Genomic DNA, 18,590 nt, shown 5'->3' with positions numbered 1-18,590 from the left:
TTAAAAGAATACAGTTTCCGTGTAATTATTTCGGGGCATAAGCTAAGCTAGCCATGCGGGCGGCCGGCTGCCAGGGAGGGGACGCAGCCCAGCCGCTCTTAATTTCAACAAGGGGAAACCAAATACTATTGTTCTTCTAAAAGAGTGGTTCTCAACTTGTGGGTCATGACCTTTTGGGATTGAATGACACTTTATCAGATATCATACATATCAGATATTTACATTAAAATTCATAACAGTAGCAAAATTATCTCTATATAGAGTTATATATATTTACATATATAGATAGGTTTTTAAAAAAGAGGCCATGAATTTGACAGAGAGCAAAGAAGTATGTAACTAAGATTGGGCAGAAAAAAGGCAATGAAGAAAAAAGATCATTGTAACTTCAAAAATAAAACAAATAGTTTTTAAATACACATTCTGAGCCTGATATTATCATTTTTGAATGCTTCCCTTCTTCTCCACATTTCTCCAATACAAAAGCAAAGAGCTAAGTCGAGAAAAGTTACTCATGGACATTCAGTTGAAAGACCATAGAAGAGGATCTCATGACGAATCAGAGTGGCCGTCTGTCTCCTACCTGTGTTCCTAAACTGGCTGCCATCATGTGCGTCAGCAGTTTGGCTGCAAACATGGAACATCTGGCACAGAACATGTGTGAAACAACAGCCAAGCAGAGACCTGTGAAAACAAAAGGTCCCTTGTGAGCTTTCCTAATCCATGAAGAGATTATGTGTCCAGAAAGAAAAATCTCTGGGACAGTTCAGTACAAAAGCTCCAGAGCATAGTACCTTTGGGAACAACTGTGCTGAAATCACAACATATCCCGTTTTGCGTGATATATACCATCTTCTCATTTATCAATTAACCCAAAGGACAACTTTAATTTTCCAATTATTTATGAGTTGTCTGCTATGTAAAGAGGAAGGTAAAAATAATTAACATTATAGTTTTAATAAGCATTTTATTTTCTAAGTTGCTATTAGTCCGTTTTACTGTTTAAAATGTGCTTTTGCAACCTAAGTTTAAATCTGGTTTATTTTATTTTATTTTATTTTAGACTAATTGGCTTGGGTAAGCAAAAATATTTAGAAAGGTGACTAGAACGTTTGGGATTGTGAATGATCCCCCCCCCAAACTGATGTTCATAATTACCCATTTTCAGCTAACAGAAGCAATCTTATGACCACAACAGCAGTAACGATGAACTTTAGATAACCCTCAGTTGCTGCAAGTCAAAACCAGGAGAAGTTTTGTTCATTCTTCCACAATGAAATTAAGAATAAAAATTTCCATTTCTAGCTGGCCTTTGGCCTTAAAATTGCAATTCCTCTGCCTCAGCCTCCTGAGTACTAGAATTATAGCCACGCACCATTGTACTAGAACTTGAAGGCAGAATACTTTAAGAACATTTTCTGCCTTAAAGTTTTCAGATAGTAATTTAATAAACAGTGATCACTCGTTTGTTCATTTGGACATTTTACCACATGTTTTCATGGAGCGGATGGTTTTGTGTAAGAACCATTGAAGCATTACAAATGCTGGCATGCACAGACCACCAACCATGCGGAATCCATATAGTACCTCATTTACTATCAGTGCCCCCTTGCCAGATACGAGACTTTGCACTGTTTTAACATTTTGTTCTCCCTTATATTCTCTGGAGCTTTGCAGTGAGTTTCCAGAGCAAACTACATGAAGAACAAGAGTTAACTGTCTACAAAACGCCTACTCAGGGTCTTCCAACTGGTTTCTGTTCAGAAATGCTACTCAGAATTCTTTTTAGAAAAATAATTCAATTATATTTTATATTTCAGTAGAGTAGAGGAAACTCCCTGTAATGAGGAACAGGGCTTTTCGTCTAGAAGCTCCTCCAGGAAGTCTGGAGCAATCCACTCTTAGCACAAGTGCCATAGCATCCCGAATGAGGTGTGCAGGTGCTGGGGCTGCCTCCAGAGCAACCCACACAGGTGATAATGTTTCCACAGATGGAGGTCAGGCAGGTTTTATGCCTTCCCTTTCTTCTTTACCGCTGCTGCTGCTCACAACCCATCACTGTCTCCTTTGAGCCTCTAGGATATTTATAAGTTGCTCAAATTCACGCTTAAAGGTGTGTGCTTATGTGTGTGTGTATATAACACAATGACTTCAAAGAAAGCCCTAACCACATTTTTCTTCTCAGTATAAACGACACAATCACAAATATGTATTTACTGCAAGTTCCCTGGGTTGGGCAGTAACAATGCAAGGCAAAGGGCTGAGTCCTGGCCAAGGGAGGGATACATACATTTCCTGCTCACTCTACTTCAGAAGAAGTATTTATTCAGTGATATTTTTTCCCTCCTCATTTGGTCACCAATTCAGCATTGTATTCCTGGTCTACCATAGGAGCTTAGCACAATTAAATGGGATCAGCTTATAAATATATGATTGAGTATAAAAACGCTTCGTTAAAATGCTACTATAGTCCCTGATTGTAGTTCAGGAATCAAATCCTAGGACAAAAGTGGATTTTATTATGGAAAAAGTGGAAGGTGTGCAGAATTTATTAACATTTCAACATAATGTGTCACAGTTATCTGGCCACGCTGGCTAGTTCCATGTCAACATGGCACAAGCCAGAGTCATCTGGGAAGAGCGACCCTCCACTGAGAAAAATCCCTTCATCGGATTGGACTGGAAGAAAGATTGTGGGGCATTTTCTTGACTAAGATTGATGTGTGAGGGCCAGCTCACTATGAGGAGTACCACCAAGAGCAGGTGGTCCTGCGTCATACAAAAAGGCAAGTTGAGTGAGCAAGGGAAACCAGGCCAGTATCTTCCATGGCCTCTGCTTCAGATCCTGCCTCCAGGTCCTGCCTTGAGCTCCTTCCCTGTCTTTCATTCATGGACTCCAGCTGTGAGCCAGAATCATCATTCTCCTCCCCAAGATGCTTTTGATGGGCATTCTAGCACAGCAATCAGAAGCTGACTAGAGCACCACACCGGTTCATTCTTCACTGAGAGAATTCTCATGAGAATCTTAAACAAGCTGTGTTCTAAACTAGGCAAAGCCATCTGGCTTTGGACAGGATATAGAATACTTAAGCTTTAAAGAAATAAATATTTTAGTTATGGAGTTTCTAAATCACTATATACAAATTTAAGTACCACTAATATCCAAATTTAGGAAACACCCTTTCCTCAGTCTGGAAAGAGTGATATGTTCAGCATCCATGCTTAACATTTACAAGGAAATATTTTTAATTGCAGTTCTTTGCTCACATTCCTTACTTAAATATTCATAACCTTCATCAGGCGATGAAAGGAGACAGAGACAGAGACCCAAATTGGAGTACCGGACAGAAATCTCAAGGTCCAAATCAGGAGCAGAAGGAGGGGGAGCACGAGCAAGGACCGCAAGGGGTACACCCACACTCTGAGACAATGGGGATGTTCTTTCGGGAATTCACCAAGGCCAGCTGGCCTGAGTCTGAAAAAGCATGGGATAAAACCGGACTTGCTGAACATAGCGGACAATGAGGACTACTGAGAACTCAAGAACAATGGCAATGGGATTTTGATCCTACTGCACATGCTGGCTTTGGGGGGGCCTGGGCAGTTTGGATGCTCAACTTACTAAACCTGGATGGAGGTGGGCGGTCCTTGGACTTCCCACAGGTCAGGGAACCCTGATGGCTCTTCAAGCTGATGAGGGAGAGGGACTTGATCGGGGGAGGGGGAGGGAAATGGGAGGCTGTGGCGGGGAGGAGGCAGAAATCCTCAATAAATAAATAAATTTAAAAAAATATTCAAATCACAAAACATAGAATGTATAATGATAGAATTTCTAAAATAAAGTATAGCAAACTATAACAACTCCATATATTACCTAAATATGCACTCCAGAGTCTTTAAGGTTTTATTTCTTGGCAATTATACAGAGAAATAATCTGTTGCCTTTTTTTTTCTAGCCCCATATGGAGCACAGATTGAGCTGGAGGAGAAAGAACCTTCACTGCATCCGTTGACACTAATGATCGTCTACACATTGAAAAGGAGGAAGAGGCGCTGTTCTTCACAAACAGCAACATCGACGACACGTGACAGAGGCCAGCTCTGCAGCAGAGATATCCTTTGCAGCTGTCAGACTTAACCACAGATCTTAAGTATACACACAGTTTTGGAGTATTTATGTAAATATAAACATGTGATGTTTGTATTGAGTAGGCAGAGCCAGGAGACATTGTTGCTCTTCATCAAATTTTACAGGTAAAAATACTCCCCCGTCCCTGCAATTTAGCCCCACACAAGACAAATGTTAGTAAATTTTCTACAAATTTTTCTTTAAAATATTTATGAATTTTGCATTTTAAGGGGTCAGTCTATCACCCTATTTATACCTACTTCCTCTTTAGATAAATCCAAATGAGATCAGCTTACTATTACCTCACTATTAAGTCACTTATTAGCTCTTTCACTTAGGTTTTTTTCTTATCTTTCTACCTCATGCTACTTGTGATTGTAGGGTTTTTCTACTGTATTGTTACAAATCGCAGCTGAGTTGATACTTCTTTAGGTTTCCCCTCTGTGCAATGTGCTGGGGTTAGTGCTACTAATAAGCTAAGGATAGTAAGGAAAAGCAGCCAAGCCTGAAAAGATCTTTTTCAGTAGGGACAGCTCTCAGCATGAAGTACCTTGGAGCACACAACTACATGTGTTAGGGGATGGGGGATGTTGCCAGAGACACAAGAGCCTTGATAATTAAGAAGCTGAACACAATAGCTACTCGCCGTTGGAAGTTTTTAAATTTAAATTTCCATAAGTCAAATAGGACTTAAATTTCAGTCATATTTCAAGGATGCATGACCCCATATGGCCAATATTAGATAGTATAAAATATTTCCACTATCACAGAAAATCCTAATGCAAAGAACTGTTAATTCTTCCTGAGTGATGAAAGAATACACTGTATTTCAGAATTTGTATCCAAGTTGACTGAGATAATATGGTTTGAAAGTACGAAGCTGGTGCATTGCAGAAAACCACATCTGTTCTGAAACACGCTGTGTATTACTTATTTCTTCAACAAGAAATAGGACTGACCTGGCTACATGATGTGTTGGGGTAATGGTAGTGCAGAAATTTTGTGAATGGCCAACCAATGACAGTCCAACCTGAGACCACGCCATGAGAAAAAGCCGGCCCCTGATACTACCTGGAGCACTAGGACTCAGAGGCTGGATACCCAGAGACCTGGGATAGAACAAAACACAACTGGAGACAAAAAGAAGGTTCATGTAATAACGCCCAGTGATATTCTGCTGTACTCATAGATTGGTGCCTAACCCAGTTGTCATCAGAGAGGTTTCATCCAGCAGCTGAGGGAAACAGACACAGAGACCCATAGCTAAGCATTATCTGGAGCTAGAATTCTGCTGAAGGGGATGGGGAAGGATTGTTAAGAAGAAAATCCACAGAATCAACTTACCTGGGCTTACAAGGACACACAGAGACTGAACCAACAATCATGGGTTTGACCTAAGTCATCGGCAGATGTGTTATGGTCTAAGCTTTAGTATGGAGTCTGCCTTTGGCATACCTGAACACTGCCAGTCTGATGCTCAAGGTCTTTATGCAACTGAGAATAAGTCTATAGCTATTTGTTGTTGTACGTAAACAGCTTGACAGACATTAATAAAATCCAACTTCCTATAACTAAAATAAAAAGAAGGCTAAATATGTTGAATAGAAGATAATTTTTAGCATAGGGTTTGATATGCACCAAAGTTGTGAACTGCTGTGTGGCTGATTCCATAAAATATTTATTTTAATGAAAACACAATTTTTATATGTATTAGTTTATATCATCCCAATATTTTAACTGTATAACCTAAGTTCTAAAGCACAATACAACATAAATGGCTCCCTTCCTGTTATCTAATCTTTGTCTCATGCTGTATCCCAGCTTTTCATGAAAGCATGGCTTGTTCTGCAAAGAAGTTCAGAGTCGACCCACCATAAATACTTGCTGTATGTATTAATGATTAAGTTGATGGGAAAATGATGAATCATAGCACGCTCACATCTTACACAAAGGAACTGTGGAAAGTTTCATTTTCACATGTATTTAAAATTCATAACTTGAAAACCCTGCCACTGACCTGAGACACAAATAAAGCCAGAAGAGAAAAAAGCTTCATTGTATGAGGACAAGCGGTCAGTCTTGGCGTAGACGGCATACACAGACATGTGTGAACAGGCACATTCCACGTAGTCCAAAGTATCTTCAATTACTTTGCAAAATTGGCTGTCAGACAACCAGCTAGAACAAAACGCAATAGTCACTGTTCTTTTAATAATATTTCAGAGATGTTCAGAGTGTTTTTAGAGGAAAAATAACTAGCTGAAATCAAGTGTTCTTTACTCGGGACTTAAGCAGACTACACTTTCCAGAAGGAACACCGGAGGGAATATCTTGTCCAGGACATGACCCGATAGCTTTCATCAAGACACCTAAGAGTCGGTGTAAAGACCAACCACATCTGCCAGAGCATTTGCTGTACCAAAAAAGCTGGTCTGCTCAGCAATGGTGTAGCTTCCTCGACCATCCTAAAGCAAATTTGGTTTTTTCTGTCATTCAAAAATTCCCACGGATCAACATAGCTATGGTATGTGTGAATACCAACAGATCAGCACAGCAATGGTTTTTATGGATCCCAACAGACCATCATGGTCATGGCTTGTATGCATCCCCACAGATCAGCACAGCTGTCTTACGCAGGGCTTCTATTGCTATGATGAAACGCCATGACCAAAACACAAGCTGAAGAAGTAAGGGTTCATTCAGCCTACTCTTCCATATTGCTGTTCAATTACCAAAGGAAGTCAGCACAGGAACTCAAATGGGGGAGGAGTCTGGAGGCAGGAGCTGATACAGAGGCCATCAAAGGGAGCTGTTTACTGGCTCACTCCCCATGGAGTCATCCTGCTTTCTTACAGAACCCAGGACCAAGAGCCCAGGGATACAACCATCCACAATAAGCTGGGACTTCCCCCATTGATCACTAGTTAAGAAAATGCCTTACAACTGTGTCTTATGGAGGCGTTTCCTCAATGGAGGCTCCTTCCTCTCTGATGACTCTAGCTTGTGTCAAACTGTACAGCAGCCTCTGTGTGTGGGGGGGGGAGACTAACCTCTCCTCCTGCTTTCAATAGTCTTGCATTTTGCACCACACCACATGAATTATGAATTACTTGTATGTTATAGTGGTTTGAAGGAGAGTGGTCCCCCACAGGCTCATATATTTGAATGTTTGGTGTCGGAAGGACTCTTTGAGAAGTATTAGGGGTATGCCCTTGTTCAAAGAGGTGTGGCTGGTGGGATGAGGGGTGTTACCATGAGTGTTTTGAAGTTTCAAAAGACCATGCCAGCCCCCACCCCTGCCTACATCTTACAGATAAGATGTAAGCTCCCAGCTTCTGCTCCAGCACCATGCCTGCCTGCCTCCTACCACGCTCCCTGGCAGGATAGCCAGGGACTCTGACCCTTTGAAACTGTAAGCAGGACCCAGATTAAACACTTTCTTTATAAGTTGTCTTGGTCATGGTGTTTCACCTAACTCACCAGCACCAACATGGCACACTTGGCTGCTACCATGGCTCAGTCATTGCTCAGCGTCATATCACAGACTGCCAATGTGGGAAAGGTCAGAGTTCAAGGTTCTAGTAGTTTCAGGAAAGTGTTATTTCTGTGTACACTTCAAGCATAAAACTATAAGTTGAACCATCACATATAGAGAACATTATGTATCAGGTTTAAGATCCAGCATCACACATTAGGAATTTCTGTTCAAAATATTTTATTGAGGAGAAAGAAAGACTAACCCAAATAGATGAGTTGGCTTCCCTCAGGCTGAAATTCAGTAATAAACAGAATTTCATGGCTGACATAGACAACAGACCCCCTCTTCCAACAAGAGCAGACCCTACAACATGGACTAGGACTTTAGTGACAGTTACTTTCTCGGGAACCTAAGTCCAGAGGCCAAAGAGACTCAAAGAAACATTCAACCTTTCATTGCTGTGCTGTCTGCGTTTATTCCCAAAAGGAGTCTGAGTTAGCTGTGAGCAAGAATTCTTAAACCCTGCTGATCCCTCTAAACACAAGCCACAGCTCCTGAATCGCAGGGGCAGGGCTGCAGGAAGAGCTTCCTTTTATGTGTAACAAATTAACTGAGAACTTCAGCAAAGTTAATCTAACCAGAGAGTAACTCAAGATACAGCGCGTGAGAATATCTATAGTGAAGAAGGAATAACAAACATCCTGCACACATAGTTCAGCTACCAGCAGGTCCCCAGTGGAATGATACTGGACTATTTCTGTTACTGATTTACCTTACTTACAGGGGAGATTGCTCCTCAGCCTGAAGTCTCACCTGAGGCTAGCACCTATGCTCAACACACACAGGTGTGCTGTTTTCAGGTGTTTCCGGATGGTAAGCACCAAACACTGTTCTTATTTTTGTTGTTTTTGTTTTTCTGTTTTTTTTTTATTAAGAATTTTTTTTTATAATACAAACTGTTCTTAACATCTGTCAGTCCACACCTGGCTGCAGCCGGATTCCAGAGGAGACAGAGGGATGTCTGAGGAACGATTCTAGGCTCAGCTGCATAAATCCTGTAGAGAACCTCATTGTTGCTAGGCAGGGCTTGAGCACTCCAACCTTTCACATTCAGGGACAACACCTGTAAGGTCAGAAGAAACAGAACATTTAATGGTGATTTTCCAACTAGTGATATGACTTGAGTCTCCCTGTCAAAACTGGACTTCGTTTTGCTAATGCCTAGCACTATAGTGTTTCCTTCAGTACCTTTAGCCAGCTCTCTTACTGAATGCAACTCTGACTGGCTTCCCACTATCACAGTCCAACTCCATGGCACTCGCTGTCTGTCTTTAGCTGACCACACCCCCTGTAAGTATCACTGGCCTTCCTCCTGAGAAGGTAGGTATATGCCAAGACTTTGTCCTTATACATACATATGTACTCCACAAAACATCCTGAAGTCAAAAATACTACAAATGGCTTACAGAGAGAATAATGTTCATGCTACTCCTATGTTGCACCCAAAAAACCAGCTAAGCTAATGTGTTCTAAGTGTTTCTGGTAAAGGAGAAATAAGATAAAATATCACATCATTTTCAATGAGAGGTTACCTTGTCTTTCAGGGCAGGAAGATTGTTTCCTGCTATGAACCATTGCTGGCTGCTGTATTCCACAAACTGGACTAATGCGCATTCCTCTTTCCCAGCTGCCATTTCTGCATCAGGAACATCCAATAACCTCTCTGGAATTTGAATATAATCGCCTTCCTTTCCTTCAAACCTGTGTCCATTGATTTGCTGAGGGTACCAGCGAAGAGCCAGAATTGACAAATATGGGCAACTATCAAGGATGGTTTGGCTTCTACAAGAGAAAGCAAGCCTGTGTTGAGGTGGCAGGTATTTGTATCTGCATACCCAGCTGTATTTGTATCTGCATACCCAGCTGTATTTGTATCAGCACACCCAGCTGTATTTGCTCAAATATTTAAATTGAGGATTTTTCTCTTCGTGTACAGCAATGACTCTACTAATCCCAACACTAAATCGCCATCTGCTTTTGGTTTCCTAGCGATGCTTACATCTTTCTACATCCCTTTGTTTGATCTTTCTTGTAACCTAAAACAGGAGTAACTGGAAACTGTTACACGGTTATCACAGTACAAGCTGTGGCTTAGAATGTACTGTTTTGTGTTAGTCACAGGCTATGGTAGAGCAGGCTGAGGAAAGGATATTTCCAGTAGAGTGACACCTTTTTATTTAAAATCATAAGGCACATGTATCTAATCTATAGTTACACTTTTCAGGTGATCCATACCTTTCCAGGACATCAGAATCTTCTAATATAGTCATCCAGCTAGCAAGAAAACAGATCTGACCTAGCTAGACACAGAATAAGACTCCTAGCAATACTGGAGAGGGCTCCTGAACTGGCCTCCCCTATAATCAGATTAGTGACTGCCCTAATTGTCATCATAGAACCTACATCCAGTCACTGATGGAAACAGACGCAGTGATCCACAGCCATGCACCAAACCTAGCTCCCAGAGTCCAGTCGAAGAGAGGGAGGAGGGATCCCATGAGGAAGGCAGTTATGATCATGACCGGAAAACTACAGAGACAGCTGACCCAAGCTAATGGGAGCTCACTGACTGCAGACTAACAGCTGAGGAACCTGTGTGGAACCAAACGAGGCCCTCTGATTGTGGTGACAGTTATATGGTTTGATCTGTTGGGGCAGGCCCTGGAAATGGGACCAGACCTTATCCTGGGTTCATAAACTGACTTTTTAGAGCCCATTCCCTATGATGGGATACCTTGCTCAGCTTTGATACAGGTGGGAGGGGCTTGGTCCTGTGTCAACTTGGTATGCCAGACTTTGTTGACTACCCAAGGGAGGCCTTACCTCATCTCAGGAGCGGATGGGAGGTGGGATGGAGGAGAGTTGGGGAGGGTGAAAGAAGGGGAAAGAGGAGGAACTGGGGTTGGTATGTAAAAATGAAAAAAAAAATTAAAAAGAAAGAAAACAGATCTGAATAACGGTCTTGATGGTTCCGACATTTCTATTTTTTTTTCAACCTTTTAGGAATAATAAGATCCTATGCTCAGTTAAATTGCTTTCAAACCTCAATGTGAGCTGAACTCCTGTGGACTTGGTTTAAAGTACAGGTGCCATGCCAGCCTCACTAAGACACAATCCTTACACCGGGAGCATACAAATGGTTCAATGAATGAGAGTCTGTAACTGTTTTCTTTAAATTTGTAATGAGTTGTTCCTAGCATCATCAGCTTTGCAATAGCGAGCAGATACCAAGATAATGAAAACATGAAACCTGCTTTCAACAATGTGGAAATGTAGGACACTGTGATATGTATCTGTTCAATGGTAAAGGTTCTATCGGTCACAATGTACACAAAGTATGTAGAGAGTGGATCAAAATGATACCTTGCTACGACCTGCAATGTGAGCAAAGGGTCAGACAGTGCCAAATGAAAGATGTAGGAAATGGCAGAGTAAAGGGAACCTTCTTCCCCAGCTGCTTGTGCTTTTTATAACAAGTCTCTTCCAAGGCTTGACCGATAGCATTTAAAATGTTCAGTATCAGTTGTATTAACTACACACCAGGGCAGTCCTCAGGCTCAGCCATAGCTGACCAACAATAAACAGATGCAATGATCCTTATGTAGTTGTTTTTGTCTTTTATGGTTTTGTTTTGGCTTGACTGGAGATGTGGGTCTTTTTGACAAAGTAAAGAACATGAAGTTGGATGGGTAGGGGGTGGGGATGATCTAGAAGGATTTGGCAGAGGGGAAAGCATATGATCAAAATATAGAATATGAAAAAATTTTAAAGTAACTTTATAATGTAATGAAAATTAATAAATAAGTAAATAAATGCAGTGGTCAGTGGCCTTGATATTCCATTCTATCTTATCCAGGATGCTAGGTCTCTGGTCAAGCCTATGTAAACACCTTAATATTTATGGGCCCCACATACCTCAACAATAGCTTGTCAGTCTCGTCCCTCTGCCACCCCCCCACATCAAACACAGTTATAGCTCAGCCACAGAGCCCCTCGCTAGGCACAAAGCCACAGAAACCAGAGAACTTCAGCCACCCAGCTGAACAACACTCTATTAACCCGCTCCCAAGACACTCAGACTAGTCAGAGTCTTCATGGTTCCTGCCACTTTGTAAGAGAACAACACACACAGTATCTTACTCCCACAAGTACCCCAGATTCTCAGCCCTTTTTAACTGCTGAAAACAAACTGCTGCTGACACCTTACCTCTTACTTCTTTGTCCTCTAAATGTACTCTTTTTGCTAAGACCACCATCTGTTCCATACAGACTGAAGTGGGAGGGGTGCACGTTAGCTGGCACCCCTTTACAGGGTACAGTAATCATCCTCAGGGCTAATTGCATTGTTGTGCTTGATTTCCAAGTGGTTCCTCTAGATTCCATTGTCAATATTCCAAATATATCCTGTGGTCTCAATGCAAGCAACTAATCTATGTCAGAGGTATCTGTAGCCAGGATTGGAGACATGTAGATGGCGCTAAGATAGATTAGCACAGCCAGGATTGGAGACATGTAGATGGCGCTAAGATAGATTAGCACAGCATGTATTGCAGGTGGACATGGAGGAACCATGGAAGGACAAGAAAGAGGATGTCCCAGAGAGACTCCTGTGAGATGTTGCTGATTTTTTGCTGATTCCCCCATTCAGAAGATGCATTAGCACTTGTGGCCGAGTAAGCAGATGTTTCGCAACTCCATCATACCTGGAGTGGATCTCTAACAACAATTTGGGCTGGAAGGTTGGGAGGGGCTATGGAATTAAGCAGGTCTATGACTGAGCATGAGACTCTCCATAAACTACTCATGTAAACTTTGTCAAGGTAAGCAGGACCCTGAACCTCAGTTTCTGAATCTCTAAATAGAAATAATAAAGTCCTAACTCCACCTTCCAATAGTTCACCCAAAGGGATGATTTGTAAACTATACATACAATACACACCATTTTTTATGAAGGGGTATGTTGAACCTTATAAAATTTTCAGTATCACACTGTTTCTATCTATAAAATGCCCATCCATATTATTCAGTTTAATGCAGTCTGGATATAGCAAGGATATAATTAATATCATCAATGATTTCCATATTTTAAAACTTGTCTTTTATAAGTAATTTACTATTTTTGAACTTCATGTGTCTGCAACCAAAGAACTAATATTCAAAGTTTTATTTGATCAATTGATTTCTTTGTTAGTTTACAGAATTCATTATTAAAATGATTCATGGATCATGACTTACTAAACATGGATGATGGTTTTAATTGAAATAAATGATAAAACTGATAAAGTTTATATAAATATTCTTAACCAAGTACCCAATAAATGCAATAAAATGATACTTATTGTTTTGAGGTAGAATATATGAACAACATGAAAATCAAGATAGATTTTAATTTCTGCCCATGTTCTAATGCCCATAAGTTTTGGCTGTCAAATACAAAGAAAATATTCTTTGGACTACAATGACACAGTTTAGATTGTGAAATTAATTTCTCACTGTGCACAAAATACTAACCTACGGCTACATAACTGATTCTGCGGCTGATAATGACCATGGCTACATGCTATTTGCTCCCCTCTTGCTAGCTTCCTGCAGTGGAACTCCAGCCACAGAAAACCCGAAAGTGTGAGAGTTGCCTCCTTGTGAAGAAATATCTCAGCTTTGGGGCAGCAGGAACCCCAACACAAGGCTGAGAACTGACATCCTTCCTCAGAATGTGCATTCCCCTGATTGAACGACAGCAAGAGAAGACAAGACAATGTTTTGTTTTACTCTTGAAGATATTTTGCAACAACAGCACCAAGTGCTGGTGGTACACACTCATTTCTCCGGCAGGAGATGCTGCCCTCCTCCAGTAAGCTGTCCCATTGACCAACAGAAGCAAAGCACCGATCACATCTCAGTGATCGACTGGCATCATTAACTGCCTCGGAAGCCATGAGGAAATGCAGTTTTGGGAACTAACAATTTTACGAAGTACTTACTTTTCGCCAGGAGACCCACAGGTCACATCAGTCAGCAGAGAAAAGGCAAAATGCTCAGTCACCTCTGCGAAGTGGCTGAATCCCCTGGTGTCCTTGCGCCTTGGGCTAATCAGCTCACAAAGCAGTTCATATAATAGAGTTCGGCTTTTGATACTTAAAGCTTGACTTTTCCCTTTCATAGTTATCTGGAAAAAAATCTAAGCATTAAAACATGTATTAAACAAATGACTTCTTGAATTACATATAATATATACTACATATCTTTTTCATTAATAATCATTAAGAATGATAAAGATGGAAATATTAAGAACTGAGGAAAAATGATAGCAAAATTATATTTTAAATATACCCATTTCCATCTAAAAGGCATGGGTAATCATTGACAAATAAACAAAATAATCATTAAAATACTTTCTATATAATGATTCCTTAAAGTCCCAAATAGTGGTGTGTATCATTTAAGTTAGCAACAATAGTTAACATCATGAATTAAAGTAACTCACATTTTTACATCTACCCCAAGAATTCTTTATGTCTTTGATGAATAAATAAAGTAATAAATATATCAAAATATGATTGTAACAGAAATAAGATTTCTTTTAATTATCTGCACTTCAATGAACTAATAGTGACCACCATATAACATTAAAGATCAAAAGCACATCAAGTTAGATGATTCTATTCAATCAAGAACACTCAAGACATCTTGGCACGCTGCCTTTTAAAATGTGGCTTTCTACCTTAAAGGACTGAGCTGCTATTTAAAGAACAAGGACAATATTATATTTTGTTCTTTTATATTCTAATATATCTGGAAAATGCCAGACTCCAAAGTCATCAGTTTAAAATCGTCCATTGTGCATGCTGCCAATACCAGTCCCTCTGATTTATTGTATATGTTTAGTAATAAACTCATGGCATCATTGAGATGATTGCCTTTTTTTCCCTAGCAGGTAAGCTTAATAATGAAATAACTCATGTTATCCCTATTTTTTTTTGCAGCTTTGTAATCTAGCAGTTTCAAACTCACACCCAAACTCAAGTTCTGAATTTATAAGACTATCCATCTCAAGAGAACAGTCCACAGGGGATGCACAATAAAAATAACACTATTTGGTGATACGGTTACAAACGAAGAGAACGTACCATTGGGTGCGGAGGCAAAGAGACCAAAGCAGACAAATGAAACACAAGCTCCTGAGCATCTCTTAGGCCTCAGAGAGGGAGCTGACACAGAAAACAATCTTGAGTCAAACCCCTAGGACATAGCAACTCACAGCAGGTGGGGAGAACATAACAGGTCTTAATGAGTAGCACAAGTATGTGTGTTTACAGATGCAGAAATGGTTTTATATTTGAGGAAATAAAAAAAGATGTAATAGATAATATTACTCCCAGAGCTATAAAATTACAATGGAGACAGATGAGAAGACACCAGAAATGGAGGAATCAAAGTTCAGCTTGACATTAAACATTTCTGAAAGAAAATGACAGAGGAGAAATATGTGTAGAATTTTAAGAAGTAAGGTTTATACTCAACAATTTGACAGCTACTCAAACTCTGATTTATGCTCAAGGGAAACAAAAAGTTTAATTACACAGAAAACAATAACAATACATCCCTCTACTGCAAGCTTAGAGAGGTCACTGCTACTCTTAGCAGTTTACAAAACTTCTCTGATCTCAAAAGTCATGTGCCGAGATCTTATCATCATGATTTTAGTTCTAGATAAAGAAACTGAGAAAGAACAAGAACAACCAACTTGACCCAGGGCACAAACTTAGTGACTGACTGAGCTCAAGACATGATGCCAGCCGCCTGCACCAGCTTGCAGCATCCCCTACTTGTCAGAACATAACAGCACAACTAGAGTTAGTTCACTGGCAAGTCTGTAAAACTGAGTGCACTGCAAATCAATGTTAGTAAGTTCACAAACTAAATCATATGTAGAAATAACTACAGGCGAAAACATACGTTATTAAGAAGTATATGATAAAACAAAAGGTCATTTGTAAAAATAACAAAAAAACCCAAATTATCAAAATTCATTCACAAAGAAATGAAGACCTGAACTTCACATGGGAAAAATACTAAGAAGTTATCAGGTCTGCAACTAAGATGGAGAACCATTTTGGGTGTGTGTAAGTGGGTAGTTCTATCAGACTCCAGAGAACATGTTTTCTCATGCTTTCATGGGTGTTCCAGAATACAACATCAGAACTCCTGACTCAAGTTCTACCAAGTTCTAATGACCAGAGAAACAAACTTAATGAAATAAAAAATTATAGTACCAAATCCCACAGGGGCTTGAAGTCTGTATTGTTATTAAGGCAACTGATAGCACCAGAAATAATTTGTTTTGTTCCATACCTAGAAAAGTCAGGGGCCAGAATATTGTTATACTGAAGACTGTCGGAGCCCACACATAGGCTTATTGAGAAAATCTTCATATTAAATCTCTTAAACATGTTATTCTTTTTTAAGTACAAAATTGTCTTATCCAAACAAAAACTGGTCCAATGTGCAGAATTTCCATCTATGATTCATCAAAAGGACCATCTTGTCGGACAGATACATCGTCTAAGAACTTAGAACCAGAGAGAAAACAAAACTTCCAAATGCCAAATATATTCACTTAAAAGACAAGGTCACATAACATTTTACCCAGCATGTGGAAGAGCTAGTCTGTACTGAAGCTGAGATTGAGCTGCTCTGCTGTTTTTAACTTCCTGTGGAGGTTACAGCATAAAGTACAGTTGGTTCTGTTTGAATTTCAGACAATAAACAGTAACTCTTAGCTCTTAGTGTATCTCAAATGAAGTGTTAATGATATAATTACACTTAGAATGTGTTGCTCACCTGAATGTCATAACTAACTAATCATCCTTTATTTTTGTTTGCTAAAGTCACGACCTTATTTATATGTGATCATCTTCATGTCGGTTAATAACTCATTAACTGAGTGTATCAGAAAGGAAACATTCTGATTCTGTCATCAAGAAGACAGCACACAGTGTGCTTCCACTAACCTCCATGGTCAGCCTCTGCATACACAGGCTGTGTAACACTGACTGTCACTCCCGCTGCCCATCTTCAGGGAATGCTGGTGCACTAAATATTGCAGGTAACTGTATATATGGCATTTACATATCCACACATGGAAAACGGAGAGCAAAATGGCAATCAATAGCATCTTTAGAGTTTCTTTTTAATGTTGTGAAAATAATATTGTACACAACTCATTGCTGACTGAGCCACTAGCTCCACCTTAATAGCTATTATTTCTTCCAATTTCTGTTATAATAAGAGTTCTGAAACAAAGCTTTATATCACACACATACTTACACAAATGTTCCCATTTGCTATTCTAAAATGCAATGCTCACTAGGTGCTCGTCATGAGAGAACCATTAGAAGCTGTGATGTAAGCTTCTAGAGCTACTCAAACTTTTATCCAGCAAAGGTAATTCCTTATTTAATAAAGTATATGAATATTCAAAATAAATAATGGCCTTGTGCCATTGAGCTATTTGAAAACTTTATTGAGATAAGTATTGATTACAAGCATGGACCACCAACACTTGGCATAAGTATTGACTTTTTTAAGACAAAGTCTCACTAAACAACTCAGATTAGCCTAAAACTATTGCTCACCAGCCTCTGTCTCCTGCCTCCACCTCTTGTCTCTACCTCTAGAATATTGGAATATTAGCATGTACTCCCTCATCTATCCGTCTGTCTGTCTACCTATCTATCTACCATCTATCTACTTACTCATTTAGTTTTCTGTATAGCAGTGCTTTGTCTACATATATGTCTGTGTACCACATGTGTGCCTAGTGCCTTGGGGCCAGAAGAGAGCACTGGATGCCTGTACTAAAGCTATGGCCAGTTATGAGTCACAATGTGGATGCTGGGTTTGAACCCTGGTCATCTGGAAGGGCAGTCAATGCTCTCAACTGTTAAGTATCTTTCCAGCCCTACACCATATCTCATTTTAAGTGTTGCCTTTTTACTGGTAATACATGGCTTTAATATGTAACTTACTGACGAAAAAAGAGTAGCAGAATTCCATTATGTCATTTTTTTTCTCTAAAATATCTGAAATTTTCTTCTTTCTACTCTAAAATGTGGTCATTACTCATGGTTTCTCTCTTTTCGGTCAGGAACAAGTTACTATGGTCCATCTGTCTCATTTTTAGAAGGTTAGGTATCACTCTTGGCATGAAAGCTATCTAGAGTGTTCTCTGCATAAAACAGCAGCTATTCTCGGTGCTTTACAAAGGTTTGCTATAGCCTCTTCTTACCCGATATGCTTTACAATTTTCTCCTCTACCCTTCATGCACTGTGCTTTGAGAAACATGTAGAGTAGGAATGATATCTTAGGATCACACTGTAAACATTTTCCATAATTAAAGGTCTCTATGTAGGAAATAAAGCACCTGTGGGTTCATATGCATGTGCTCAGAACTTTATGCATGGATGTAAATATATTAAATATTATCTTGAGAAGATACAAAATAAGCCTTAAAAATAAAAAAACAAGCTATGAAACATTTTCCCTCAATAATAATGTTTTTTAGATATTTTTCCATTTACAATCTTGAACTTTTATATCTAGTTGTGATTACATACCTAGTAGAAGGGTATAAATAAATAAATCACCTCGTGTAACAGCTAACTATAGAAATTCCATGCAAGTTGACGTCCAAAATTATTTGGCCATTCGTTATTCTCCCTTCTCAACAAACATTTGCTATTTCCCAAGAAGAGCAGAGCAGAGGAGTGACTGCTCATGCTTCGTTCACGAAAGGACTAATACAGCTTAGAGTCCTGTCTGAGCCTTCTTCTGAACCCAAACCCTAACGAGCAAATGGCAAAAAGAACCCAGTCAGTCTCTGGAGAGTCAGGAAGGACCTGTCAGCTCCAGCATCTGCTGCC

At 39.8% G+C, this 18,590-nt stretch overlaps 1 protein-coding gene across 1 annotated transcript in view; it reads right to left on the bottom strand.

Annotated features, from left to right (window-relative positions):
- Adgrv1 (adhesion G protein-coupled receptor V1) overlaps window positions 1-18,590 on the bottom strand; it is a 549,406-nt gene that overhangs the window by 302,469 nt on the left and 228,347 nt on the right. Inside the window, exons 79-83 of the mRNA XM_026783832.1 lie at window positions 13,649-13,833; window positions 9,200-9,449; window positions 8,591-8,730; window positions 6,147-6,307; window positions 584-684 (exon numbers count right to left, since the gene is read on the bottom strand). Of these exons, the coding sequence (XP_026639633.1) occupies window positions 584-684; window positions 6,147-6,307; window positions 8,591-8,730; window positions 9,200-9,449; window positions 13,649-13,833 (837 nt within the window). The remainder of the gene's footprint in view (window positions 1-583; window positions 685-6,146; window positions 6,308-8,590; window positions 8,731-9,199; window positions 9,450-13,648; window positions 13,834-18,590) is intronic.

This window comes from Microtus ochrogaster, chromosome 19 (genome assembly GCF_000317375.1).
Source record: "Microtus ochrogaster isolate Prairie Vole_2 chromosome 19, MicOch1.0, whole genome shotgun sequence".
In the NCBI taxonomy this organism is placed as follows: Eukaryota; Metazoa; Chordata; class Mammalia; order Rodentia; family Cricetidae; genus Microtus; species Microtus ochrogaster.
This window is presented reverse-complemented; position numbering and strand designations above follow the sequence as displayed.